This window comes from Xiphophorus couchianus, chromosome 8 (assembly GCF_001444195.1).
Source record: "Xiphophorus couchianus chromosome 8, X_couchianus-1.0, whole genome shotgun sequence".
Taxonomy (NCBI): Eukaryota; Metazoa; Chordata; class Actinopteri; order Cyprinodontiformes; family Poeciliidae; genus Xiphophorus; species Xiphophorus couchianus.
In genome coordinates, this window is record NC_040235.1 from 24,999,799 (window position 1) to 25,023,579 (window position 23,781).

At 41.3% G+C, this 23,781-nt stretch overlaps 1 protein-coding gene across 8 annotated transcripts; it reads left to right on the forward strand.

Annotated features, from left to right (window-relative positions):
• The first annotated feature begins 45 nt into the window (after positions 1 to 45).
• Positions 46 to 22,840, forward strand: sec31a (SEC31 homolog A, COPII coat complex component). 8 transcript variants are annotated; one of them, XM_028025470.1, is made up of 28 exons: positions 46 to 289; positions 1,731 to 1,810; positions 2,070 to 2,193; positions 2,317 to 2,515; positions 3,362 to 3,457; positions 4,195 to 4,335; positions 4,910 to 5,052; positions 5,729 to 5,828; positions 5,927 to 6,088; positions 6,353 to 6,505; positions 6,593 to 6,817; positions 6,906 to 6,980; positions 7,068 to 7,109; positions 7,940 to 8,209; positions 9,950 to 10,061; positions 10,823 to 11,001; positions 11,097 to 11,223; positions 11,300 to 11,445; positions 12,354 to 12,527; positions 14,349 to 14,570; positions 15,395 to 15,496; positions 15,867 to 15,969; positions 17,109 to 17,519; positions 18,952 to 19,007; positions 19,422 to 19,667; positions 20,347 to 20,466; positions 20,552 to 20,623; positions 21,450 to 22,840. In XM_028025470.1, the coding sequence occupies exons 2-28, from the start codon at positions 1,732 to 1,734 to the stop codon at positions 21,627 to 21,629; spliced, it is 4,059 nt and encodes a 1,352-aa protein (XP_027881271.1). In that variant the 5' UTR covers positions 46 to 289; position 1,731; the 3' UTR covers positions 21,630 to 22,840. The 8 variants fall into 8 exon arrangements, with proteins under 8 accessions (XP_027881271.1, XP_027881270.1, XP_027881273.1 ...); XM_028025469.1 differs by having other exon boundaries at positions 47 to 289; positions 19,419 to 19,667; XM_028025472.1 differs by having other exon boundaries at positions 47 to 289; positions 17,109 to 17,468.
• Positions 22,841 to 23,781: the final 941 nt, after the last annotated feature.

Genomic DNA, 23,781 nt, shown 5'->3' on the forward strand with positions numbered 1-23,781 from the left:
TAGCTTCTTAGCTTGCTAGCAAGGGAAAGACGATGCGGTCCGTCTACCCGGAAGCTGGTGTTCTTCTTCGTGGGAGGAGGTTGTTGCTTAGTGCCACGTTGATGGAGACCAGTGGGGACGTGGAAATCTGTCCTGAGAGTCCGCAGCCGGGACCCGGTAGCCCGTTCCTCTGCCTACACACCCGTTATTCATCGGAGCAGAACCGAAACGGGAACTTCTTCTTCAGGCCGGAGGTTGTGTCTGTTTGCCCTGCTGTTGCGTTCATGTGAGGAACGGTTCAGATCAGAAGGTAAGCCGCTTTAGAGAAGTAATAAGATCTCTGTCTGTCTCTGTGTGTGTAGGTCTGTTACTGTCTTTCATATGTAGCTAGTACGGTACTAACTGGAAAAACAAAACATGTCCATTACCAGAACAGGTAACACTCTCCCGGATAGCTTGTGGAGTTGACAGTAACACATCGACTGCGTTTCAGCACTAATGTTCCCAGTCTTTTAAGCTTTTTGTTATCCCGCATCAGCTGTTAGCTTCCTGCTAGCTCGGGTGTTTTTTCCTTGCGAAATCAAGCCAGATTCTTCATTTCTTGAGAGAAATCCGCTTCCCCTGCTGTCGCTTTATATGAATCACAGAAGCCATGCGAAAACGAGGCCCGGGTCTGTTATTCTGTAACTAAGCTGTCGCAGAATCAGACTCAACTGTAAAAAAAAAACAAACAAAAAAAAAACACACCATACATTTCTAAAGTGTCATTGAAGGTTAATCTCTCTTTAAGAACAGGCGAACCTGATCAGATTCTGGAAGTCAGTGAAGCAGATCAATATAAACAATTCTGTGCAGCATGAAATGGCAGGCATGAACCATTAAAACTGGTCTTTTTTTTTTTTTTTTTACAACTTTTCGGTGTTTATTATTATTGTTTCTGAAAATATTCACACCGTCACTCTCTTTTTGTTACATCCGTGTACTTCATCGGGACTGGGAAGAGCTAAACATGGTCCCATGTTCAGCCTGCTGCATCTGTTCTGCTTCTAGAATGATTAACTTTGAACAGCAGCGTCACGGTCTGTTAATCTACAATAGTTTACTCACCTTGATGTTAAAATGTTCTGTAGACTTTACACAGATTCTCGTGAAAACAAAGTATGTTGTGATCAAATGAAGAAGCGGTAGAGTAGCCAAAAATTGGCACTGAAGTACGAGTTGCACTAAGTAAAATTAATAAGTGTCCACCTAAGAAATGACTCAAGTAAGGGTAAAGAAAAAAAGGTATACAAAAATACTGAGGTACTAACATTGTATTTAATATGTTAAAATGACAAAAAATATTATGTTATATGCTTATTCTGGTATTTAAAAAAACATACCAATACATAATATGATTTAAAAATAATGCTTTTTTTCTTTTTAGAAAACAAGAAAAGTAATAGTAAAGCTTGTGTACAAACAATAGTTCTTCTCACTTTAGCTTAAACAGCAGGTGTGTATCTGATGCATTTTTTGGCTCCATGTAATGAAGCTACTAACGGAGGGTAGAGTGTACAGAAAGGTTTACTCGAGTAAGAATAAGTGTAGTGTCGAAAAAGTTACATTTTTTCTAAAAAAAGATGTCGGGAGAACAGCTTCATGATGGCTCCCCCTCCCCCAGCAAACCAGCACAGCTTTCACCAGTTCTGCCATCATTTTAGTATGTCACGTTCTAACTGGGTTTTTTTTTGTTTTGCTTTTTCGTCCAGGATGAAACTTAAAGAGATCAACCGCACAGCCATCCAGAGCTGGAGTCCTGCTCAACACCACCCGATCTACCTAGCGACAGGTTTGAGCCTAATAATAAAAGTAAAGGGATTTAACTTTATTATTTTTACCTTTTGACACCAAAAGGTATCAAAAGGAAAAGGAAACTAGCTAGATTCTCAAGCAAGCCAGCTAGTTAAAGTTGTTCTTGAATATAAATGAATCTTGGAGTCTCGGTTGCCATGGTTTGTGTAAATGACTTGCTTCTGTGGTTTTATCGCTATAAGGAAAGGAAGACCCATTTACTTAAATGGCGTATTTGTCCGGTTCTGTCTGTGCAGGAACGTCCGCACAGCAGCTGGATGCCTCCTTCAGCACCAATGCCTCCCTGGAGCTCTTCGAATTGGACCTGGCTGATCCGTCTCTGGACATGAAGTCGTGCGGCAGCCTCTCCTCCGCTCACAGGTGGAGAAGAGTTTCTCTGCACCGCCACTGTTGGCTGAATTCTCCTGTTTGTGTGTGTGTGTGTGTGTTGCCCTTTCTCCTCTCACGTGTTTAATTTTTTTTTTTTTTTTTTGCTTCCCACAGATATCATAAACTGGTGTGGGGCCCCTACGGCATGGACGCCCAGGGCCACCCGTCCGGCGTGCTGATCGCCGGCGGGGAGAACGGCAACGTCATCCTGTACGACGCCGCCAAGATCGTGGCCGGAGAGAGCGACGTCATCGTAGCCGAGAGCGTCAGGCACACGGGGCCAGTGAGGGCCCTCGACGTCAACCATTTCCAAGTACGTAGCCGTCTGGCCCCGAGAATTGTTTTTTTCTAAATTATTTGCCTTTTAGCTCCAATGAAAAAAATATTCATGCTTTTTAATCTTTTTCACGTTACTTTTTTAAAATATAAAATCAAGAAAATGATTAGACAACCCAGGTCATTCTCTTCAGGAGAGAGTCTGTCTTGGAAAACCAGTGTCTTTAGTCAGAGGCTTCTTCAAGTTTGCTGTAATATAGACTGCTACAGGAGATCGTTCCTTCCCACAGCCGTCACCAGCTACAATAAATCTTTGTTTATTATTATTGTTATTGTTATTTTTTGACATTTTAAGTGAGAACTTGCTAAAACTGTCGCAATAAGCTGATCAATTAGTCACATGATGAATTAAAATGAGCTCATTAGTTTCCATTTTGATGATCAATCATTCATAATATATTTTATTTATGGTTTCCTGTTTTTTTTTTTCCTTTTTATTTATTGTTTTTGGTTGTCATGTCTCATTTTGGATATTTTAAAACATCTTCCATTTTCAGCATGCAGTGTTCTGAACAAAATTAAAGCTTACTAGACTTTGAGAGAGCGAACTTGCTCCGTTGATATGCATTGCACTATTCAATCCATATCAATGTTCTACTTGATAATGGTCTCAAAATAATAAAATGCACGCCACATTTTTTAGTTTTAGTTATGAGCTATTTTTGAAAACCACTTTCCTAGTTGGATGCCGCTTTGCGTCACATAAAAATCTCAATGAAACACCCAAGATTGTGACCTGAAAACCATTGGGAAAGTTTAAGGGCTATGGATATTTTTCAAGGTGATTTTTATACTGACTATTCTCCCTTTATTTTTCCCCCAGTCAAACTTGGTTGCATCTGGTGGGAATGAATCAGAAATTTACATCTGGGACATGAATAATTTCGGCTCTCCAATGACACCAGGACCTAAAGCACAGGTACGTTTACGCTGCTTACAGCATTTTTAGTTTTTAGTAATTCCTAACTCAGCTACAAGTTAAAAATTGCTTTAACACAAGTTGGATAAAATGCCAGGCTTAACCTTGCAACAGAGATTACCTTCAGCCATTATTGTGGAACGTGAAGAGCGCCAAATTAGAATAAATAAATAACTAAATTAAATTGTCATTAATTTGATAAAACTGGAAATGAAAATAAAAGAAATATTAAATATAGATTATTAAATATAGATTTGTTTATTTGTTCCTCAAATAAACACATTCATTTTAAAAACTAGATATAAATTGTTTCATGTTTCTGTGCTGAAGCACATCATGAATTAATCTCATGTTTGAATCGGCCAATCAGACACCAGGGTCTTTCTTTAATCCCGCCTATTAAGGTGGATGGGTAATGTTGACAGTTTAAGTTAATTCATGATACGCTTCAGCATAGGAACATGGAATAATTTATGAAATCATGAAATAATAACATCTAGCCTTTAAAATGAGATGAATGCATTCATATGAGACACATATAATGAATTCTATATTTATTAAATTATTTCTGTATTTATTTACACTGCGAAAAACTATTGACACATTTAAGTTATTTCAAAGGTTATTTTATTTTTTGTAATTTGCCACGCTTCACCCTCCATATTATCTATGTTGAGTCTGCTGACACTCATTCTATCGAATGTATTAATGTATATCGTCGTTTCTCTCTCTTAAAGCCGCAAGAGGACATCAGCTGCGTGGCGTGGAACAAACAGGTCCACCACATCCTGGCCTCGGCTTGCCCGAGCGGCAGGGCCTCGGTGTGGGACCTGCGGAAGAACGACCTGATTATCAAAGTCAGCGACCACAGCAACAGAGTAGGTCCTCCACCGAGCGCGTGCACAACATCACAGAGTGGGGCTGAAACGATTAATTGTGATTAATCGATTGTTGAAACGATCGGCAAACTTATTTGGTCATTGATTAATCGTCAACTGGAGTACAGAGACCCAGCAAAGGCCATTTCTGTAAACAAAACCAACACATCCAGAGCCGAAACTGTACAAAATATATTGCATTTAAAATAAAAAAAAAACACCTTTGTGTGTAAATGAGTTTTAGCCAAAACTCCTCAAGTGGTTTAGTTTCAATTTTAAATTGACTAAAAGAACTGTATGCTTTTATTGCATTTTAGGCAATAAAATTTTTTATAAAAGAATTGAATAATTTGTTTATTTGTACTGCAATAAACAATCTGCACTGCAAGTTGCCGTTCTAATATTGTATAAAAAGGCTTCGGTGGTTAAATCAAAAATCCGCAGCATTTTACATTTTTTATATGATTAACAGCTTAATCATGAGAATAATCGATTACTAAAATAACCGTCAGTTTCAGCCCTGTCGTGGAGCGTGTCTCACCCTGCTGCTGTGCTCCCATGTGTCTGCCTCCAGATGCATTGCTCTGGGCTGGCCTGGAACCCTGAAGTGGCCACTCAGCTGGTCTTGGCCTCAGAAGACGACCGGCTGCCGGTCATCCAGATGTGGGACTTGCGATTCGCTTCCTCTCCTCTCAAGATTTTAGAGCACCACACGCGGTAAAAACTTCTGCTCCCTTCCTCTGGCAGGCTTTATTCACGAGTCTTTACATTTAGGCTTTTATCATGTAAAAGTAAACAAAATCTATCATGAGTGCTGCATGTCAATATTAGAGACTTTTTGGTCATTTTTGGCGTTTCAGAGTCGGTTTAATCTGCTGTTTGGCTCTAAAGAAAAAATAATAATTATGCTCACCTTGATGCAGGGTGTTAACCTCCTTAGGCCACACCCTGCCTCATTACACAGAAACATATCACCTGCTATGCTTAAAGGGGGAATATTATGTATTTTCCAGGCATTTTATAGCACAGTGAAGTAACTATGTTACCTCGAGTTGTTATAAAAGTACTATTTTTATCGAATATGACTTAAAAGAAATTTGACTTTGAAATTAAGCGCTTTGAAATTGGGCCTCTGTCTCTTTAAAAAGCTCCTGCTCTTTCTGGAAACTCCGCCTTCAGGAAATCATCGCAGCATGGCTCCATTAACTCTTTAACGACGTCTTTACCAGCGTTACTCTGAAGTAGCTCCTATGATAAGCTCAGCAGTTTCACCAGGTGTTTGCTAATTGCTGCTGGCTAGTCTGAAGGAGCTGAGTGGCTGTGAAAACCTTTCAGTCTCTTGGAGTGTACTCCTGACCCAGTTGGTCTAATGCTGCTGCTCTGTTTCGCGCAGAGGGGTCCTGGCTATCGCCTGGAGCCTGGCCGATCCGGAGCTGCTCCTGAGCTGCGGGAAAGACAGCCGCATCCTGTGCTGGAACCCCAACACAGGAGAGGTAACGCTTCCCCCACTCTCTGTGACGCCGGTTCGTCTGAATGTTCTTCACCTTCTCAGCATTTTGTTCACGAGGGAACAATTGGCCCAAACCTCCAGGTTCTGTACGAGCTGCCCACTGGCAGTCAGTGGTGCTTTGACATCCAGTGGTGCCCCAGGAACCCCGCGGTGCTGTCGGCCGCGGGCTTCGACGGCCACATCGACATCTACTCCATCATGGGAGGCAGCAGCCAGGCGCAGAGCCAGAGGCACGCCGATCAGGTGAGGGCTTCACTATTAAGCCCGTCGCAATTTAAACAGTGAATCAATGAACCGCCTGATAAATTAAAAGAAGCTCAATAATTTCCATTTGGTTACACATGCATGCCACACATGTCAGCTATGTGTCTGTATAAAACTGACACATAAAGACACTTGGGCCTCTAACTATGAAAAGCATGACTGCTTCTGCATCTGTCATCATTTCTGCTTTGTGTTGCGATATTTAGTGAGATTTTCAGTGCGTCTCACTTTGCTCCGTTTCAGATCAGCAACTCCTTTGGGAACCTGGACCCGTTTGGGACGGGGCCGCCGCTGCCTCCGCTGCAGCTGCCGCAGACCCCCGCCACTCCGGCTACAGTCAACCCCCTGAAGAAGCCCCCCAAGTGGATCCGCAGACCAGTGGGAGCCTCCTTTGCCGTGAGTCCGAGAAGCTCTGCTCCGTTTTTTTAGTGGAAACCGCCATCGTTTACACTCTGTGTTTTTTGGTTTGTTTTTTTCTCGTAGTTCGGAGGGAAGCTGGTGTCGTTGGAGAACGCGAGGCCTCCGCAGCCTCAGCAGCCCACGTCCCACGTCGTTCACGTCAGTCAGGTCGTCACGGAAACGGCCTTTTTGGAGCGCTCCGACCGGCTGCAGGCCACGCTGAGCTCGGGCGGCTTTGTGGACTTCTGCCAGGAGAAGATCAGCGCAGCTGGGAACGAGTTTGAGAGAACAGTTTGGTCCTTCCTGAAGGTAGGAGCCTCGATCTGCTTCAAAGAAGAGTTTCCAGTAAAACACACTCGTTTTTTGTTTTTTTTTATAAGTGATTTTTGGTTGCTAGGTTAATTTCGAAAGCGACGTTCGCAGCAAGTACCTGGAGCTCCTGGGCTACAACAAAGAGGAGGTTGCCTCCAAGGTGACTGCATTCACACAGCCTGGCTTTAGCTCAAGCTTTTTTTTCCATCTTGACGTCTTGTGATAAATGTGTTTGTGATGTTTACAGATTTCAGCAGCTTTAGAGGAGAAACCTGCTAACGTCCCTCAGGTAAGCTGCAACTTTTGACTTCTATGTTTTAAGGTAATTTTTTAGGATTTTGGGGAGATGCGTCCAGAAAAAAAAAATTGTGCTCATTACTCAACTTTTTCTCAGAGCAAAAGCAGCATGGAGTTGGACTAATGCTGCATCTCACGGATATAATACCAATTTAGCAGATTGTTGCTAAGCTAGTAAGAAATACGCTAATTTAATTGTTTTATTAACATTGATTTTCTGCAAAAAATAATAACTGTCATTATTACTATTATGACGATAGTTGTGTATCATCAGGCTTGAGGCTGCGGGTTTGTCACGTTGTGCAACAAGGAAGTGTTGCAAGATTTCCTCTCCTGTTTTTGTAGCTTCAGGATTTTCACTCAGTTGGGGTGAAAAAAAGAGCGAAGGAGAAGTTCAACTCATCTGAACTGAAATAAAATCCTATTTAACTAACTTCCGGGTCGGAAAGCAAATTAAAATCATGTTTGCGCCAAATAATTTGCACATAAATCAACATTTAATTTTGAAGCAGCCATGAAGAGCAGGGAAAATGTTTTTAAGGTCGCTTTCAAGTAGCAAGAAAAATCTGGTAAGGAATAAATATGGGGAGTTTTGTTTTATTTAAGGCTTCATTTTATTTATTTGTATTTATTTGTATTTATTCATCCACCATTCCGTACATCAACTCCTTGTAACAACATAAAACCCAGAAATGTTTCCACACAATGAAATGAGACATTGGGTTGTTTGTTTCTTTTTTTCTTTCTTTGTATTATTTTTTTTTTTCTCAGATCCTCCATCTCGTCTCGTCTCAGTCCCAAACTTGTCTTTTTCCTCTACAGCCGGACTTGTCCGCCTCCGCTTCTCCGCTGCCTCCAGCAGACCTCAGCCTGGCGCCCCCTGCTGACACTCCAGAGGCAGCGTTCGACCTGATCGCTGCCTCAAACCTCCAGCCTGCAGCCGCGCTGCAGCTGAACTCCACTCCAGATCCGGACAGCGAGGAGCCGGCAGAACCGGAAGACGGTCCTGACAGCGAACTGGACACCAACATGGTGGAGGAGGAGGAGGAGGAGGAGAAACAGGAGGAAGAGGACGAGATTCCTCTGAATGAGGTACACTTTGATGAGAACTACTCTTAAGCTGCATTTAATATCACTGCACAACTAAACACAGGCTCATGCAGGTGATTGTAATACAATTGCTCTGGAAGAGAAGGTTTATTGTCTCCACTGTTTGGCGAAAGTTCGTGCAGGTTTAGTCTTGCTGCCCGTCCTCGGAGCCAGTTGTTCAGGTCGCTGCATACCGCTGGTGATTCTCTATTAGGAGCCACTGAGAGGAGATTAATCAATGAGAATATCTGTCAGTCAGATTAATGTGGGTTTATTCTAGTGAAGGTGCTGCGTTCATGTTGAATAACTCCCGTTGAAACGGCAGCGAAAAAAGAAAATTTCAGTTGAACTCGGTTGCATTTTTTTAAGTTACAAGAACTTCCCTAAATTTTCTTGGCTTGTAAGTAAGTCTCAAAAAAACAAAAAACAAAAAAAAAAACGATCGTAGACGTAAGTGTGTTGGTCGCTTTAGGCAAACAAAGCAGTGTTTTGACTGAAAACGGTGAAACCTGGGGCTTTTTTGTGCAGTGCAAGAATTGCATATCCAACATGACGCCATGTTGGACTTTCTGAATTCTGAAAATATCACAGGAGACATCTCTGTTTGCGTGTTGTGATTCCTGAAGCCTGTTATTTCCAATCCAATTTGTTGCAGAACCGTTTTGGAAAACTATATGAAAAAACATATGTGAAAAATTGTGATGCAAAATGTGTCGCAGAGGTTTAAAAAGGTCTTACGGACATAAAACGCATTACAAATAAGATGACAATCACAAAAAGGAAACAATCAGATGGTAATAGAGAAAGACAAACTGATGGGAAGTAAGGACACAAGAATATGGCTATAAAAACACAAAATCCTGAAATACAAGACATCTGTGTTGTGATGCTGTGTGTTTTTGTTTTGTTTTTTAAGAAGTATGAGAAGGAAGATAATTTTAGGATATGGAGGTCTCTTCTATGAAGTGAAAGATGAATGGTCAACCCTGGGCATTGGTCATTAACTCCGTTCTTTATGTTTTCTGAGTGGTTTGTGAAACTTGAATTTGAATCGTGACACACCTGAGAATTTTGATTTGCCATTTGTGGTAGTTGTGACGTTAGATTCATCTTAATTGTCTTTACCAATAACTAAAATTCCCTGTTTGGTCCTGAAGGTAATTATTTTCCATTGTGAAAAGTGCATCTCTTAGCCTCTCTGGTTGTATGGCTTTGGATTAAAATGTGTTGGACCACAAAATTGAGCCTTTGCTGGACTCCTTGCATCAAAGCATGTCCTCTCTCAGTCTTCTTTTTAATGATTTGAAGTTATTCTGCAGCTTTTAGTTCCATCCATCCAACCATTTTCTGTTCACCCTTGTCCCTAATGGGGTCGGGAGGGTTGCTGGTGTCTATCTCCAGCTATGTTCAGGGCGAGAGGCGGGGTTCACCCTGGACAGGTCGCCAGTCTGTCGCAGGGCAACACAGAGACATACAGGACAAACAACCATTCACACACACACTCACAATCTAGAGAGACCAATTAACCTGACAGTCATGTTTTTGGACTGTGGGAGGAAGCCGGAGTACCCGGAGAGAACCCACGCATGCACAGGGAGAACATGCAAACTCCATGCAGAAAGACCCCGGCCGGGAATCGAACCCAGGACCTTCTTGCTGCAAGGCAACAGTGCTACCAACTGTGCCACTGTGCAGCCCTCAGCTTTTAGTTTTGTGTAGAAAACATTTTGTTTTATGCTTCAGGACCTGATAGCCCAGGTGGAAGTGGAGGAGAGCAGTCCTATTGAGACGCCAGCAGAGATCCCCCCTCCGGTTCCCACTCCTGCAGGGGGAGTCCATCTCAGCGTCAGTCAAGGTATCGCCACGCCGGCTCAGGAAGAGAGAGAAAGATTCTATAAAACTGTGTTGAAATATTTTTGTCAAATGAAGCTCTTTTTTTTTCATGACAACATAATTAAGGTATGGTTTTAAACCGATGTAGCACCTAACACAATACGCCGTGAAGCACTGACAGCTTTGTCAGTGATGGGCACCACATTAATGCTAATGTGCTAAACCAACGAATGCTAATGTGCTAAACCAACAAAGTATTTAGCAGTAGCTATTGCTAATGTGCTAAACCAACAAAGTATTTAGCAGTAGCTATTGCTAATGTGCTAAACCAACAAAGTATTTAGCAGTAGCTAATGCTAATGTGCTAAACCAACAAAGTATTTAGCAGTAGCTAATGCTAATGTGCTAAACCAACAAAGTATTTAGCAGTAGCTATTGCTAATGCGCTAAACCAACAAAGTATTTAGCAGTAGCTAATGCTAATGTGCTAAACCAACTAATGCTAATGTGCTAAACCAACAAAGTATTTAGCAGTAACTAATGCTAATGTGCTAAACCAACTAATGCTAATGTGCTAAACCAACAAAGTATTTAGCAGAAGCTCAAATTAAACTCTTTTTTTTTTATTGGAACGAATTTGGCTTTAATTGTTGGGGAAATAACGTTTGGTCCATTTTTGAAGATTGATCAAACCAGGACTTTAATTTTTATGCAGATTTTCCATATAATATTTTTTTAAATATTACTATTAATATATAAAAAAAAATTCTTCCTTTTCGTTAGATGTGGACGGGCTGATCACTCAGGCCCTGCTGACTGGAGACTTTCAGGGCGCCGTGGAGCTCTGTCTCCACGACAACCGAATGGCAGACAGCATCATCCTGGCAATCGCCGGAGGAGCCGACCTCTTGGAGAAAACCCAGAGGAAGTACTTCACCAAAGCAAACAGCAAGATCACCAAGGTGACTCCTGGATGGGGGAAAAAAACACAGCTGGGAGAGTTTGCTTATTAAAGAGAGCCTATTATTTACGATGGAAGTGCGCCTCTGTCCCGCAGCTGATCAGCGCCGTGGTCATGAAAGACTGGCACGACATCCTGAAGACGTGCGATCTGCAGAACTGGAGGGAGGCTATGGCTGCCGTCATGACCTACGCTCGGCCCGAGGAGTTCTCTTCCCTCTGCGGTGAGGCGTCACACGCCTGTTCTTGTTATGAACTTATCCCAGTTTTACCACCTTCTTTTACGCCTCCGTTTGTCAGACCTTCTCGGCAGCAGACTGGAGGCAGCAGAGGACCCACAGCTCCAGTCTCAGGCCTGTCTGTGCTACATCTGTGCGGGTAACGTGGAGAAGCTGGTGTCCTGCTGGAGCAGAGCTCAGGATGGACACTGCCCTCTTTCCCTGCAGGTTTGTGGATTTCGTCTTAACGCACGCTGCAACCTGAATGAGGAGGCATCAAAATGGCCGACTTCCTGTAGGGGTGGGAGATATAGACTTTGAATTTTATCGCAATATTTTGAGGTACTATTTTTGGTAACAGAAAATTACTTATTTTTTAGGTAATAAATAGTTTTGCAGTGCAGTGACTACATTGCACAACATTTATAGCACCACAAACACAATTATTGTTCTTAGATATGCTTCTTCAGGACGCCACTTGAGGAAAAAACTGATTTATATCACTAGACTGCAGTCAGTAATTGCATTTAATCATATTTGAGTTTACTGATATTTATTGACGCTTTCATGGAACAAAAAGTGGAGAATGTTTTTTTATTTTTATTTAACATCATCAGCAGAAATTCATCAAGGCAGTCAAAAAATTAAAATTTTTGAGTTTTTCATAATAAATGATAAACAATAAACTTCCTGTTGGTTTTGGTCGCTGACTTGAAGAGACTTTTTTTTTTGTCCACTACTTATTTCCAATGTCTATGTTATACACTGACTGGCCTGACTGAATTTTGGGGGGGCGCTGTTGAGCTTTTTGGTGTTACCCATTATTAATTCAATTGAAATATAAAAAAATAGATTTTATACAAAGTATGAGGTTTTTAGTTTGTTTAGACTCCAAAAATCTCAATGACAGTTTCGATATGCCTTAACAAAACAACAGCATCACTGGCATGCCTGTGTAAAACATTAAGCTAATAAAAACATTTTAAATCTTGGTAACATAATCTGTGGTTTTCGTGTCTAGAAAACCATAGATGGTGATAGACGTGTCTAGAAAAACATAAAAGCCGAAATATAGATGGATCCTGAGCCTGTTTCATTCTGATTATTCCACCCTTTTCTACCTTCGTTTGCCGCAGGACCTGGTGGAGAAGGTGGTGGTGCTGCGTCGGGCGGTGGAGCTGACCCAGCACTCCGGACCTGCAGCGATCGGCATCCTGCTGGCTGAGAAGATGAGCCAGTACGCCAGCCTGCTGGCCTCTCAGGGCGGTCTGTCCACGGCCATCACATACCTGCCCGACAACACCAACCAGGTCTGCAGTACAGCTGTTAGCATGGTTCGTTTAGTTCAGGGGTCGCCAACGCAGTTCAGGGGTCGCCAACGCGGGCACCCGGTCGCCCGAGGAGACGTTGTCAGTCGCCCGCGGAGCAAGTTCTAAAAATAGCCATTGTCATTAGGGAGCACTGCCAAAAAAAATATTTAATTTAATGTTTTTACATTGAAGTATAATAACATTTGTTTATATTTAGAATTTAAAAAAAAGTCAATTATAAAAAATGTTTAAAATAAATTGCTTTATGCATAAAACTCTTTTCTATGGTTAAAGTTAAAGTGAACTAAGCGCAGACGCCTGCAGGATTTTATCGGAGGGCAGCAGCGCCTGCAGCTGTACGGCTGCACCAGCTCTGCCTGCCTTAAGATTTTCCTTGAAGTAAAAAAAGAAAAGAATAATTTCTGAAATTTTTATTATTGAACCCTTTTTACAATTAACAGAATTGTGGAGATAAAAAAAAGATCTTATGTGTCAAAACATCTTGTACGTAGGTCACGTCTGAGTCTGTGGGGGTCAAAGGGCACGCCAAAGCTTAAATCTGATTGGTCAGTTTGCTTTTGTTTATTTGCCGGCTTGGCGCTTTTTCTGTAAGCTAAAAATGAATGAGCAGAGTTTAAACCTCCCGTAGTTCTAAGCGGTCGTTTGGATCCCGGCGGAGCTTTTTACCATGTTTGGTTCTGGCGGGTCGCCGGTTTATGAGCTTCTTTGATGTTTCCCGAACTGGAGAGCTGATGGGTCACCCGTTAGCTGACATCTGCCTCTTCCTGAGCGTCACACTAAGACTGCGGGTTAAATAATTTAATCTAGTCGAAACGTTCCCCAAAAAAGTAAAAAATTAAGCAAACATTGTTGCTTCACCTTCTCCTCCTTTGGGCGTCTGACACCACCTGAACCTGGGAATCAACATCCACCTCTTTCCGTGGATCTCACGCGTATATAGGCTTCGCTTCCATGTCTTTATTATTTAGCATCGTTTGTGTAAAAAAAAAAAGAAAAAAAGGGGTGCGCTGCTTTAGTAGTTTAGGTTTGTGCTGCTTTTGTGCGACGCGCATATGATGCGCGTTGGAGAGGTGGCTGTGCTCTTGCAGGTCAGGTGCAGTGAGAGTTTTGTTCATATCTCCGCAATTTTGTTAATAGTAAAGAGGGTTGGATAATAAAAAGTGCAATACATTTTCTTTTCTTTTTTTTATTTTAAGGAAAATCTCACAGTGCGTCCAGCTGTACAGCTGCAGCTGCAACAATCCATACTCTCAGTCACTGGTGGGCAATTTAGAATCACACAGAAAATCTCCAAAAGGGAATCAAACTTAAAACTCTGAACTAAGAACTTCTGATCACATAATAGCAATTAACCAAATCTGCCATGGTAAATTATTTCTGATAACTATTGTCAGTGGTTCCTAACATAAATATGATCAGGCAGCATGTAATCATATATACATGTTATATATATAATATAATATATATATTATTGTTATAAAGGCTGAACCAAGAAAATGTATGTCTGTATTAAACAAGTAGCCCTTCGTGTTACTCTGTACCCATAAAGTAGCTCCCAGTCTCAAAAAGGTTGGTGACCCCTGGTTTAGTTCAACCTAAATACACTAGAGTTTCTTTGTTAGTCTGTAATGTTTGTTTCGTATGCACTAATTGGTGAATTAATAAAAATTTAAAAAAATGACCCCCTACACCCCTCTATGAAGTGTGTACTCAGTCGAAGTGTACATAAGGGTTCAAGTGCGCAGGACCTAAGCCAGGCCGTGCGAGTGTTGGGTCTCAGTTCGATCTCCATCCGTCCAGGTTGCGGTGCAGCAGCTTCGGGACCGTCTCATCTGGGCTTTAGGACAGCAAGCAGCGCCAGCACAAACCCACAGAGAGTCTCAGCTGCCCGGCCGCCCAGCTCTCCCCCAGCATCCATTCCCCCAGGTCCAGCCGGCGTTGGTCCCTCAACCTGCTGCAGGAGTTCCAGCACCGGGCCCTACGCCTGCTTCTGCCCCATCTCAGCTACAGTATTACCAGCCGGTATGTTCTCCTAACGAACCGTCAAAGGGTTAAGGGCTTTCTTACAAGTCGTTTTTTTAAAGGGGCAGTATTGTGTAAAATCAACTTCTTTTTTTTTTTAGCTTTACACCATGTTATGATGTTATTCCCTCATCAAAAACCTAATCGGAGTTGCTTTGATTCTTTTATAATGTTTGAGAAATCCTTTAATCTCCATGGCAACCATTCAGCTCTCCAAAACACCTGGGTGGACCTAGCGCCTCCTCAGACCTACAGTTTCCAAGCTTCCTCCAAGTTGCCTTCCTCATTGACTCCCCCACTCAGCTCCTTCAGACTAACCAGCAGCAATTAGCAGACACCTGGTGGAACTGAGCATCTGCTGAACTAATTGTACGAGCTGCTTCTCGGTGAAATGGTGGTAAAAATGTTGCTAAAGTGTTAATAAAGGAGCCATGTTGTGATGACTTCCTGAAGGCGGAGTTGCAGAAAGAGCAGGAGGTTTTAAAGAGACAAAGGCCCAATTTCTAGATGTTAAATTATAAAGTCAAATTTCTTTGAAGTCATATTAGCATAAATATCATTTTTATAGCGACTGAAGATAACATGATTGTGCTATAAAATGACACCATGTGCCTGAAAAACACCCATTACTGCCGCTTTAAATAAGAAGAATTGTCCAGCTCACTCCCACCGCTCATCGGTACTCCATCCCTTTTTTAAAAAGCGAAGCTTTCCCTTTAACTCGTCTTCATAGTGGTATTCTCCTGGCGGTGTTCCTCTCCCTCTGTCCCATGCTGTGGCCATCCCTCCTCTGTGGCATCACCCTGTGTCTCTGTTTGCTTCAGGTGAAGGCTGCCTCCACCGTCACCTCCTGGAGTAACCAAACTCCCACAGCCCTCCCAAATGTCCCTCCTCCTCCTCATGTAGGCAGCACCCCAGACCAGCAGGTACACAAACCTCCATCCCTGACTCGACATGCATCTTGTTTAAATAAATAAATCCGGCTTTTATTTGTTGGACCCATGCTCCATGTCCAAAATAGTTGATTTGTTATGGCGATGCCCTCTTCTGTAGCCCCTTCCTGCCAACCGTTTCCTCTTTCTTCCTGATGCTCTGATGCATCTTCAAACTGTCTTCGTTTGGATTATTTCACTGCATGACTTGCATTTTTCTTTATACATGTAAATACTTGCCGTCCTTTGATAATGAACCGCAAGCTGTAGCTGAATGGATTTTTGTGGGAGCCAGCTTAGTAGATAATTAGCTCGCCCTCTTCCTGTTGCTCTTCGTTTCGCTGAAATTGCTTCAATCTTTCAGGTGGAGCCTCCAAACCCGATGTACGGCCTGCCAGCCTCCAGCACACCAGCAGCCCCTTCGGCCTCCTCCACTCCTGGCTACATGTACTCCCATCAGTACCAGCGTAAGTGGAACTCCAAGTGTGTTACTGGTCTTCTGGTGTAATGAAGCCGTTAATGTGAACGTGACTTTCCATGTCTTATTGTTTTGGAAACCAGATAGATGATGTGTATTATCCAGTCAAAGTTGCAGAACTTATAAACGAAGCTCCTGTGATGCCCAGATACACTAATCAGGCTTAATATGACCAAATCAGCACTTCTGAGGTCTTGACCTGATGTAGCTCCTTACACTATGAGGCACTGGGTATTCTGACAGCTTGCTATCAGAACCAGGCAGTGGTGGGAACCGCTAGCTAAAACGTTAGCTGTGCTAACCCTAAAGATGTAATCCAAATTAAACTTACTGTTATGTAGTTTTACTTGCAAGAAATTTCATGTGGCCTTCATTAGTTCTGCTAACGCTAATTAATATTAGAGTTCCAGTAATGCTAAACCAACATGATATTTAGCAGAAGCTAATGCTAAAGTGGTCAAAAAAATAAAAACATGACAATTAGCAGAAGCTCTAATTAAACTTTATTTTTTCCATGTTAGCAAAAGCACTAGGCTAAAAATTAGCTCTGCTATTAGATTTCAGGTGTTTGTGTAAAATATTATGCTTTATTTTGCCATGAATTCTTACATGTGTACAAGCTAATATTCAGGTTATCTGCTCAGCTGTTACCTGCTGAACTGACTTCCTGTCTGCATCCTGCCAACTGGGCTTCTAAAACAGCTTCCTTTCATGAAAGTGACAGTTGGCAGCGTTTTTAATCCAGAGCATGAAGAGAAATATTCCCAAACAGTAAGATTTGTCTTTTTTTTAAAAAAAATTTTAAAAAAGGAGGCTGAAGGTAGAAGGTAGCATCCTTCTGACCTCCAGTCCAACTAGCAGGGTAGGGGCAACTTTCTCTGACATGTCATTTCCAGTGAACGCCTTCAGCTCTGCTCTCTAGAACATTTGTCTGTGGAAACGTTAGATTCTAACGTCTGATTCTCGAATGTCTTTGACTCGTCCGTGTGAGCTCTCAGCTCTCTGCTCGCTGACTCCTCTCTAGCTACACGTAGAGCATGCAGTGAAGCCGTCCTGTTGCACGTCGCAGCTGTTTTGTTGAACTGCAGCAGGTTTTTCCACTAACAGAACTTCCCATGTGCCTCCCAGCCTACCCCCAGATCAACCAGTACCCGCCTGGAGCTGGGGGGGCTCCTGTCTATCAGCCTCTTCAGTACTCTTCTACCGCTCCTCCTCCTCACAGTCCTCCTGCTGAGCCCTCCTCCCCTCCTCAGCCCCCCGGCTTCCTCTCTCAGTACACCCAGCCCTTCTCGCCTCCTCTCTATCCGGGACAGCCTCCTGCCAGCCACGGCCTGTCCTCCTCTCCTCCCTCTCGCCCTCCTTTCTTTCCCGCCTCGTCTTCCTTCTCCGCTCCGCCGTCCTCCGGAGCGTCTTTCCAGCACGGCGGGCCAGGATCTCCCGTGTCGTACATGGCGCCTCCTCTCCATCCTCCACCGAGCGGAGTCTCAGGTACACAGCTAGACTCCGACCCCGGGCTGATCCCCGCCTCTAAGAGAACAGGTCTGCATGGCTCTGATCATCCTCACTCTGTCTGTCCTGCTAACCAGCTCACTCACCCTCACAGGGAGCTGAACGAGAAAGATTCACATTAGTTTATGATAGTAGTTGTAGTAGGTAGTGTCAGAAATAGTAGTAGTAAAAATAAGCATATTACATATTTTAAGAATGCTAAAAAATAAAAAAATAAAGGTAATGATAGTAATGGTAATAAAGATAAAGTAAATTTTTAAAAAAGTACAAATTAAAAGTAAAAAAAAAAAATGTAAAAAGGTAGTGGTATTGATAATAATAATCGTAATAATAACTAGAAAATTTCTGAAAAATAAAAACTGACCTGAATGTTCTGCAGTCCTCAGGTTTAAGTGTAAATGCCTAAGCAGCTTAAAACGTCAGATAGTTTTTGTTGCATCTCATAAGAATATATAGAATTAGCTCAAATGTTACTGTTAGCTAAGATGCTATCAGTAGCATCTGGGCTATCACTGACTTGCGCCATTTGCTGAGCAAACACTAGTGTTCAAGGTAAATTTAGCTAAGATGCTAAGGTTAGCTACAATGCTATTAATAGCACCTGTGCTTTCAGTAGCATGTTGGCTGACGGTGACCACTCAGGTTATCTTTAGCTTACATGTCAAAATTAGCTAAAATGCTAATGTTAACCTCATTGTGTTGCTATGGCTGGCCCTACTGTTAAAAAAATAATAGAAAAATAAGAACATCATTTAAAAACAATTTTTTAAAACAGTTGATGGTTGTAATAAAAACATTAAAATAATATGAATAAATAATAATGAACTTAAAAAAATGTGTTGTCCTTGTTGGCAGAAGTGTATGTTAGTAGAGACTCCTAAAGACACAGATTAAACAATTATCTGATGCTCAACTAAAAAAGATTTAAATGAAAAAATTGGCTGATTGGCAGACAGAAATCTTTACTGGGAAAATGTAGAAATGACGTGAAGTTAATTTGCATGGCTTTCTGTTGGCAATGACTACAAATTAATGGTGCAATAAAGACCGCATTGGTCTCTAATCTCAGAATGATTCATCAACAAGGAGTCGGCACTTGATTTGTTTTGGTTGTCAAACAGTCCGGCGAAGAAATCAAACTTTACTTTCGCTTTTATTCATTAGTAAAACACTGATGTATGTTTATGTGAAATTTAAATGATTGTTATACTTGGTTAACAGTTTTTAAGATATTGAATTTCATGAAGAACTGGTTTTATATGAAATGTTTGTGTATAAATATACAGTACATGTACAGTGTAATGCTGAATAATGAAGCGTTTTCTAGCTGTGTCTGAGTTTATCTAGCTCTGTTAAAGGAGTCAAAGGCCAAATTTGGAACATTGTGTGTTGGCAAATATTGAAAAGTTTAAAACAAACAGCTGAGGTGTGTGTGTGTGTGCTTGTGGGGGTGTGTGTGTAGGACCCCAGAATGGCTGGAACGACCCTCCAGCTCTGACCCGAGCCCCAAAGAAGAAGGTAAGTCTGCATTCATTATTTATTTTAAAAAAACACAAAAAAACTGGGTATTACTATTATATAAATGTTTCCATCCGTGGACCATTAGCATGTTTCACTTAGCTAGCATGCTAACATTAGTGTTGCAGAAATTATGCACTAATAGACAGGGTTTTTTTCCGCCCCCAGTTGTTGGACAAATTTTGTCCATTAAGATTCAAGACAGATTGGAGAAAAACACAAAGTTCCCACCTGTTTGGTGTTTAAAAGGCCAAACAAAACACTAAATCTTCAAACAACACAAAGGCTCCAAAACCACAAATGGACCTACATGTAGTCTGGAACGCACCTTTCCTTATTTGACCAGTCCAGGAGTTTTTAGATGCTGAAATAGAGCAAATATTTTATTTTCATGATTTTATTTTTCCACAGCAGGTTCCACAGAACTATACCCCACCTGCCCCCATCACGGCTCCCATTCTGGCCCCGCCGGGCGCCGACCCCCAGGCTCAGCCCATGTCGACTGGAGGCCCCCAGGATGTGCTGCAGGGTCTGCAGGGCCCCCAGGGCCCATACTCAGGGATGCACCAAACACAGCTCCCCAGTCAAAGCATAAACGCCTCAATGCCCAACTCCAACATGGAGGGCGCACCCGGAGCACCGACAGGAGACGCCATCCAGGTACGGACGTCTCGGGTCAATCTAACAACAACCTGAGGGGGAAGTTCCACCGGACCTGTCCATGGCGTCTCGACTTGAGATAGGAGATAGGTTGTAGATAGGAAAAGATAAATGAATAAATTTCCACCAATAAGCTCAGAAACTTTGAGATTAATCTAAGAAATTTTCTAGAAAAACCTTGGAAACGTCTGAGCTTCAAAAGTGTAAAATGGTTGGCTTTTGAACATTTTCCAGGTTTGTTTTTCTGGAACATTTCTGAGATAAATAACCAAATTTTGTGTTTTTTTTCTGGTAAATTTTCAACTTATGAAAAACGTCTTTTTTCTAACGTTTCAAATTCAGAACCTCCCTTGTTTTTTCTAGAAACTTTCTGAGATAAATCTCAAAATTTAGTTTTTCTTCTAGGAAGTCTTCAACTTTTGAAACAATTTCTTCTGGAGATTTTTTTTCCCCTGGCACATTTTAACGTTTCAAATTCAGAAATGTCCTTGTTTTTCTAGAAAATTTCTGACGTCTTTTTCTAGCAAATTTTCAATCTGAACCTCAGGAATTTGCAATTTTTTTTTTGTTTAGAAAAGTTCTGGGATGAGTCTAAAAATATCTTTGCGCAAAATGTACATACTTCTATTTTTTTAAACGTACAATGCCTCTAATCGTGGCCGCCGTTTGCTCCCGTCAGCCTCTGCAGTCGATCCCTGCTGAGAAGATTATGAAGAAGCCCATCCCCGACGAACACCTGGTGCTGAAGACGACGTTCGAGGGTTTGATCCAGAAGTGCTTGGCCGTAGCTGCCGACCCTGTGAGTGTGTCGTGGACGAGCTCTGCCTGTCCTCCGTCTCTGTTTAACACACGTGAGCTTTCGTTTATCCGTCCTCTCCTCACAGCAAACCAAGAGGAAGCTCGACGACGCCAACAAACGCTTGGAAGCGCTCTACGACAAACTCAGAGAGCAGACGGTGAGTGCATCTCGCTGCTATGGCGACATCGACGCAAATGTTTCTTCGCAAAACGGTCGGAAGACGGTCGGATCGGGTGACGAGCATGTGTGCACCTCTTTGACTTTGACTAGACCCCTTTAATACATGAGTTCATCTAAACTGCTCTGTGAGAATTTTGTTACTTTTTACAACTTCATATTGTTGTATATAAAGTTTATAAAATAAATAAATAAAAAATATTTATTTTTATTATACCAAAAATAAATACACTTTTATTTTGGTATAATAGAAGTCATATAGTCATGCCAAAAGTCATTATTTTGGTATAATATAACTTTATTATTGTATTATTATGACATTCTCCTCATATCATGATTTTATTATTGTATTATCACAACTTTTGTTTCTGATATTTTGATTTTATTCTCGTTTTTACGACTTTTTTATGGTAATTAAACTTTATTATTGTATTCCTACGATCTTCTTCTCCCATTATGACTTTGTTCTCATATTTTGCGACATTGTTTTTGTATTATTGCGACTTTTTTCTCATTTTATTTAATTCTCGTATTTTGCAACTTTCTTGTACTACTTCCGCTTTGTTATGGTAGTATTATGAATTCATTCTTGTATTTTATCACTCCATTCTCGTATTATTACAACTTTGTTCCAACGGCTTTATTCTCGCAACAAGATTTTCTCACAACATTATGACTTTATTCTCTAAATGAGAAAACTTTTTTTTTTCTTAGCCTGCTGCTAATATCCCTCTGTAGACTTCTGAAGGCAGTCGGTTGCTTTGGATTTCATTTATTTCTAACTCTGCTGTTTCTCCTCCGCTCAGCTCTCTCCTGCCATCATCGGAGGACTCCACAGCATAGCGAGGACCATCGAGTCTCGCTCCTACGCCGAGGGCCTGAACATCCACACCCACATCGTCGGCAGCAGCAACTTCAGCGAGACGTCCGCCTTCATGCCCGTGCTGAAGGTGGTGCTGACGCAAGCCAACAAGCTCGGCGTTTGAGGTCCGCGTTCGTCGCCACGGCGCCGCCCGTTTCGCAGGGTGCTTCGTTCGGTCGGCGACGCGAACGACTCCTGAGACTTCTCAGCTGTGACGGTCGGCTTTTCTTCGTGCCATTCGACTTTTTGTTGCTTTTTTTTTGTTCTTGTTTTACGACGCAACTCAAACAAGCCGTGCGGTCGGCCACGCTCGGTGGTGAAAGTAAATATTGAGTCGAATCAAGGGCTATTCAGAAAAATACCCCACCGACCTTTACGTGGGCTGGCGAGTTCTGAACCACGAGTTTAAATCAGACGCGTCAATGAATATGCAAAACCTCTTTTTAAGGTAAAACTGTGTAAAATAATTTAAAAAACAGTCAGGAGTGATGATTGTGAAGAAAACGGGACGTTTAAGGGCACGTCTTTGTTCCTACTCAGTGTTATAATGTCACAAATTAAAGCTAATATTAATTACGTATTAATAGCAGGTTTCTGCTGCATGCTTTTCGCTTACACCTTCATTCCTAGATTTAGGACACTTTCGCTTGTTCGTCTTTATAATGCCTTCCAATCCATGAATTGATTTTATTTTATTTTATTTCTTTTAATTTAGGTCCATAAAATTTGCAGCGAACCTTCAGAAAATCATGTTGACTAACTTAAAACAAACTGGGCATTATGTAATCGGTGCCAGTTACTTTTTTTTTTTTTTACAAATCCATGTTTGTGTCGTGCTCTCACGTTCAGCTGCTTACTTTCACCACTGGCGGCGCTGCGGTCAACGCGTTGGGCCAACACGCTGTCCAACGCAGCAGCAGCAGCGGAAGTCCCTCGTGTCGAGAATATCTATGTTTTTATTCGATTAGTTTTTTAAAATTTTTGTCTTACTTTCATGAATCACGAGGCTCAACAGCGTGCAATGAACTTTACGGAAACAAGCTTATCGTATTTCAGCGTATGCATGCTCTTACACACACACACACACACACACACACACACACACACACACACGGCTCAGCTGTCTTTAAAGCAGTAAGAGGAACTTCTGTGCTGATTCATCGGACCTCAGAGGGAACCTGGAAGGAGGCTTGTACTTGATAATTCATTCCAGCAACGATGAGGGCTGCTGCCTGATTGGTCGACCTCACTTTCTGTTCTAGGAGAAAACAAGTCTTTTTGTTTCTGACTGACTACAGGCAATATTTTCAATAAATAGTATTTATTTACAAATTACCTTATGTCTTTGTTTTTTTATTTTTTACTTTTTATAGCTGCTCTTTTTGGTTTTTTTAGTTTGAGGAACTGGAAATAATAATGTTTTGAAGTCGCCACCAGAATAGCGAGTCTCGGCTAAAAATGAGGGCGATGGCAAAAGTATATAAATAAATCTTCAAAACACCAGTGGGAACATGGGGGAAAAAAGGTTTTCCTGTTAACTAAAAATCAAAAAAAATGTTACATCATTTTAGTAATGAAATATGAATGAACATGTCTTTTAGGACTGATTCTTATCTTTTGCGAGAAGCCCGTCTCGATAAAGAGCAGAAGCAAACTTCTTAGTTTAATTTAAAAAAAAAAAAAAGTTTTTAATGTTTAGTCAGATTTTAGTTTAATATAATTGCTTGTGTGATTTTTCTTTTAAATTATTTATTTATTTTAATTACATTTATTTTACATCACAGTATAAAATCCATGGTAACAGTACAATAAAAAAAAATCTTAAATCCATGTCTGGGCAAGAATGTGAGTAATTTTGTGCTTGTATGTAACAACAGCAATGGAAAAGTCATATTTCGGTCTCAAAGTTTTTGAAGTGCAGTCTGGAGTTCCAGTAATCAGCGATATATTTGGAGCCATAGTCCACTTTGTTCTCTCTTGTTTATTCAAATTTATTAAGAAGCACGTGTAAAATTACTAGTGAGTCTAATAAACTCCATAAATCATACACAATTATACTTTTTATGTAAAATGTATATGTTCACATTTAATATACAGTCGTTGGTTTCTAATGGGAAAATCATGTATGGCTTCAATATCAAGAATTCTTTATTTTTTTTAAGTAAATTTATTTTAAATGATAAAAAAAAGAAAATAATTTTATTACTCTCGATAACAACGTGAGGCAAACATGATTCAGTGTTTTCCGTCCTTCACCTGCATTTCAAGAAGCTCCT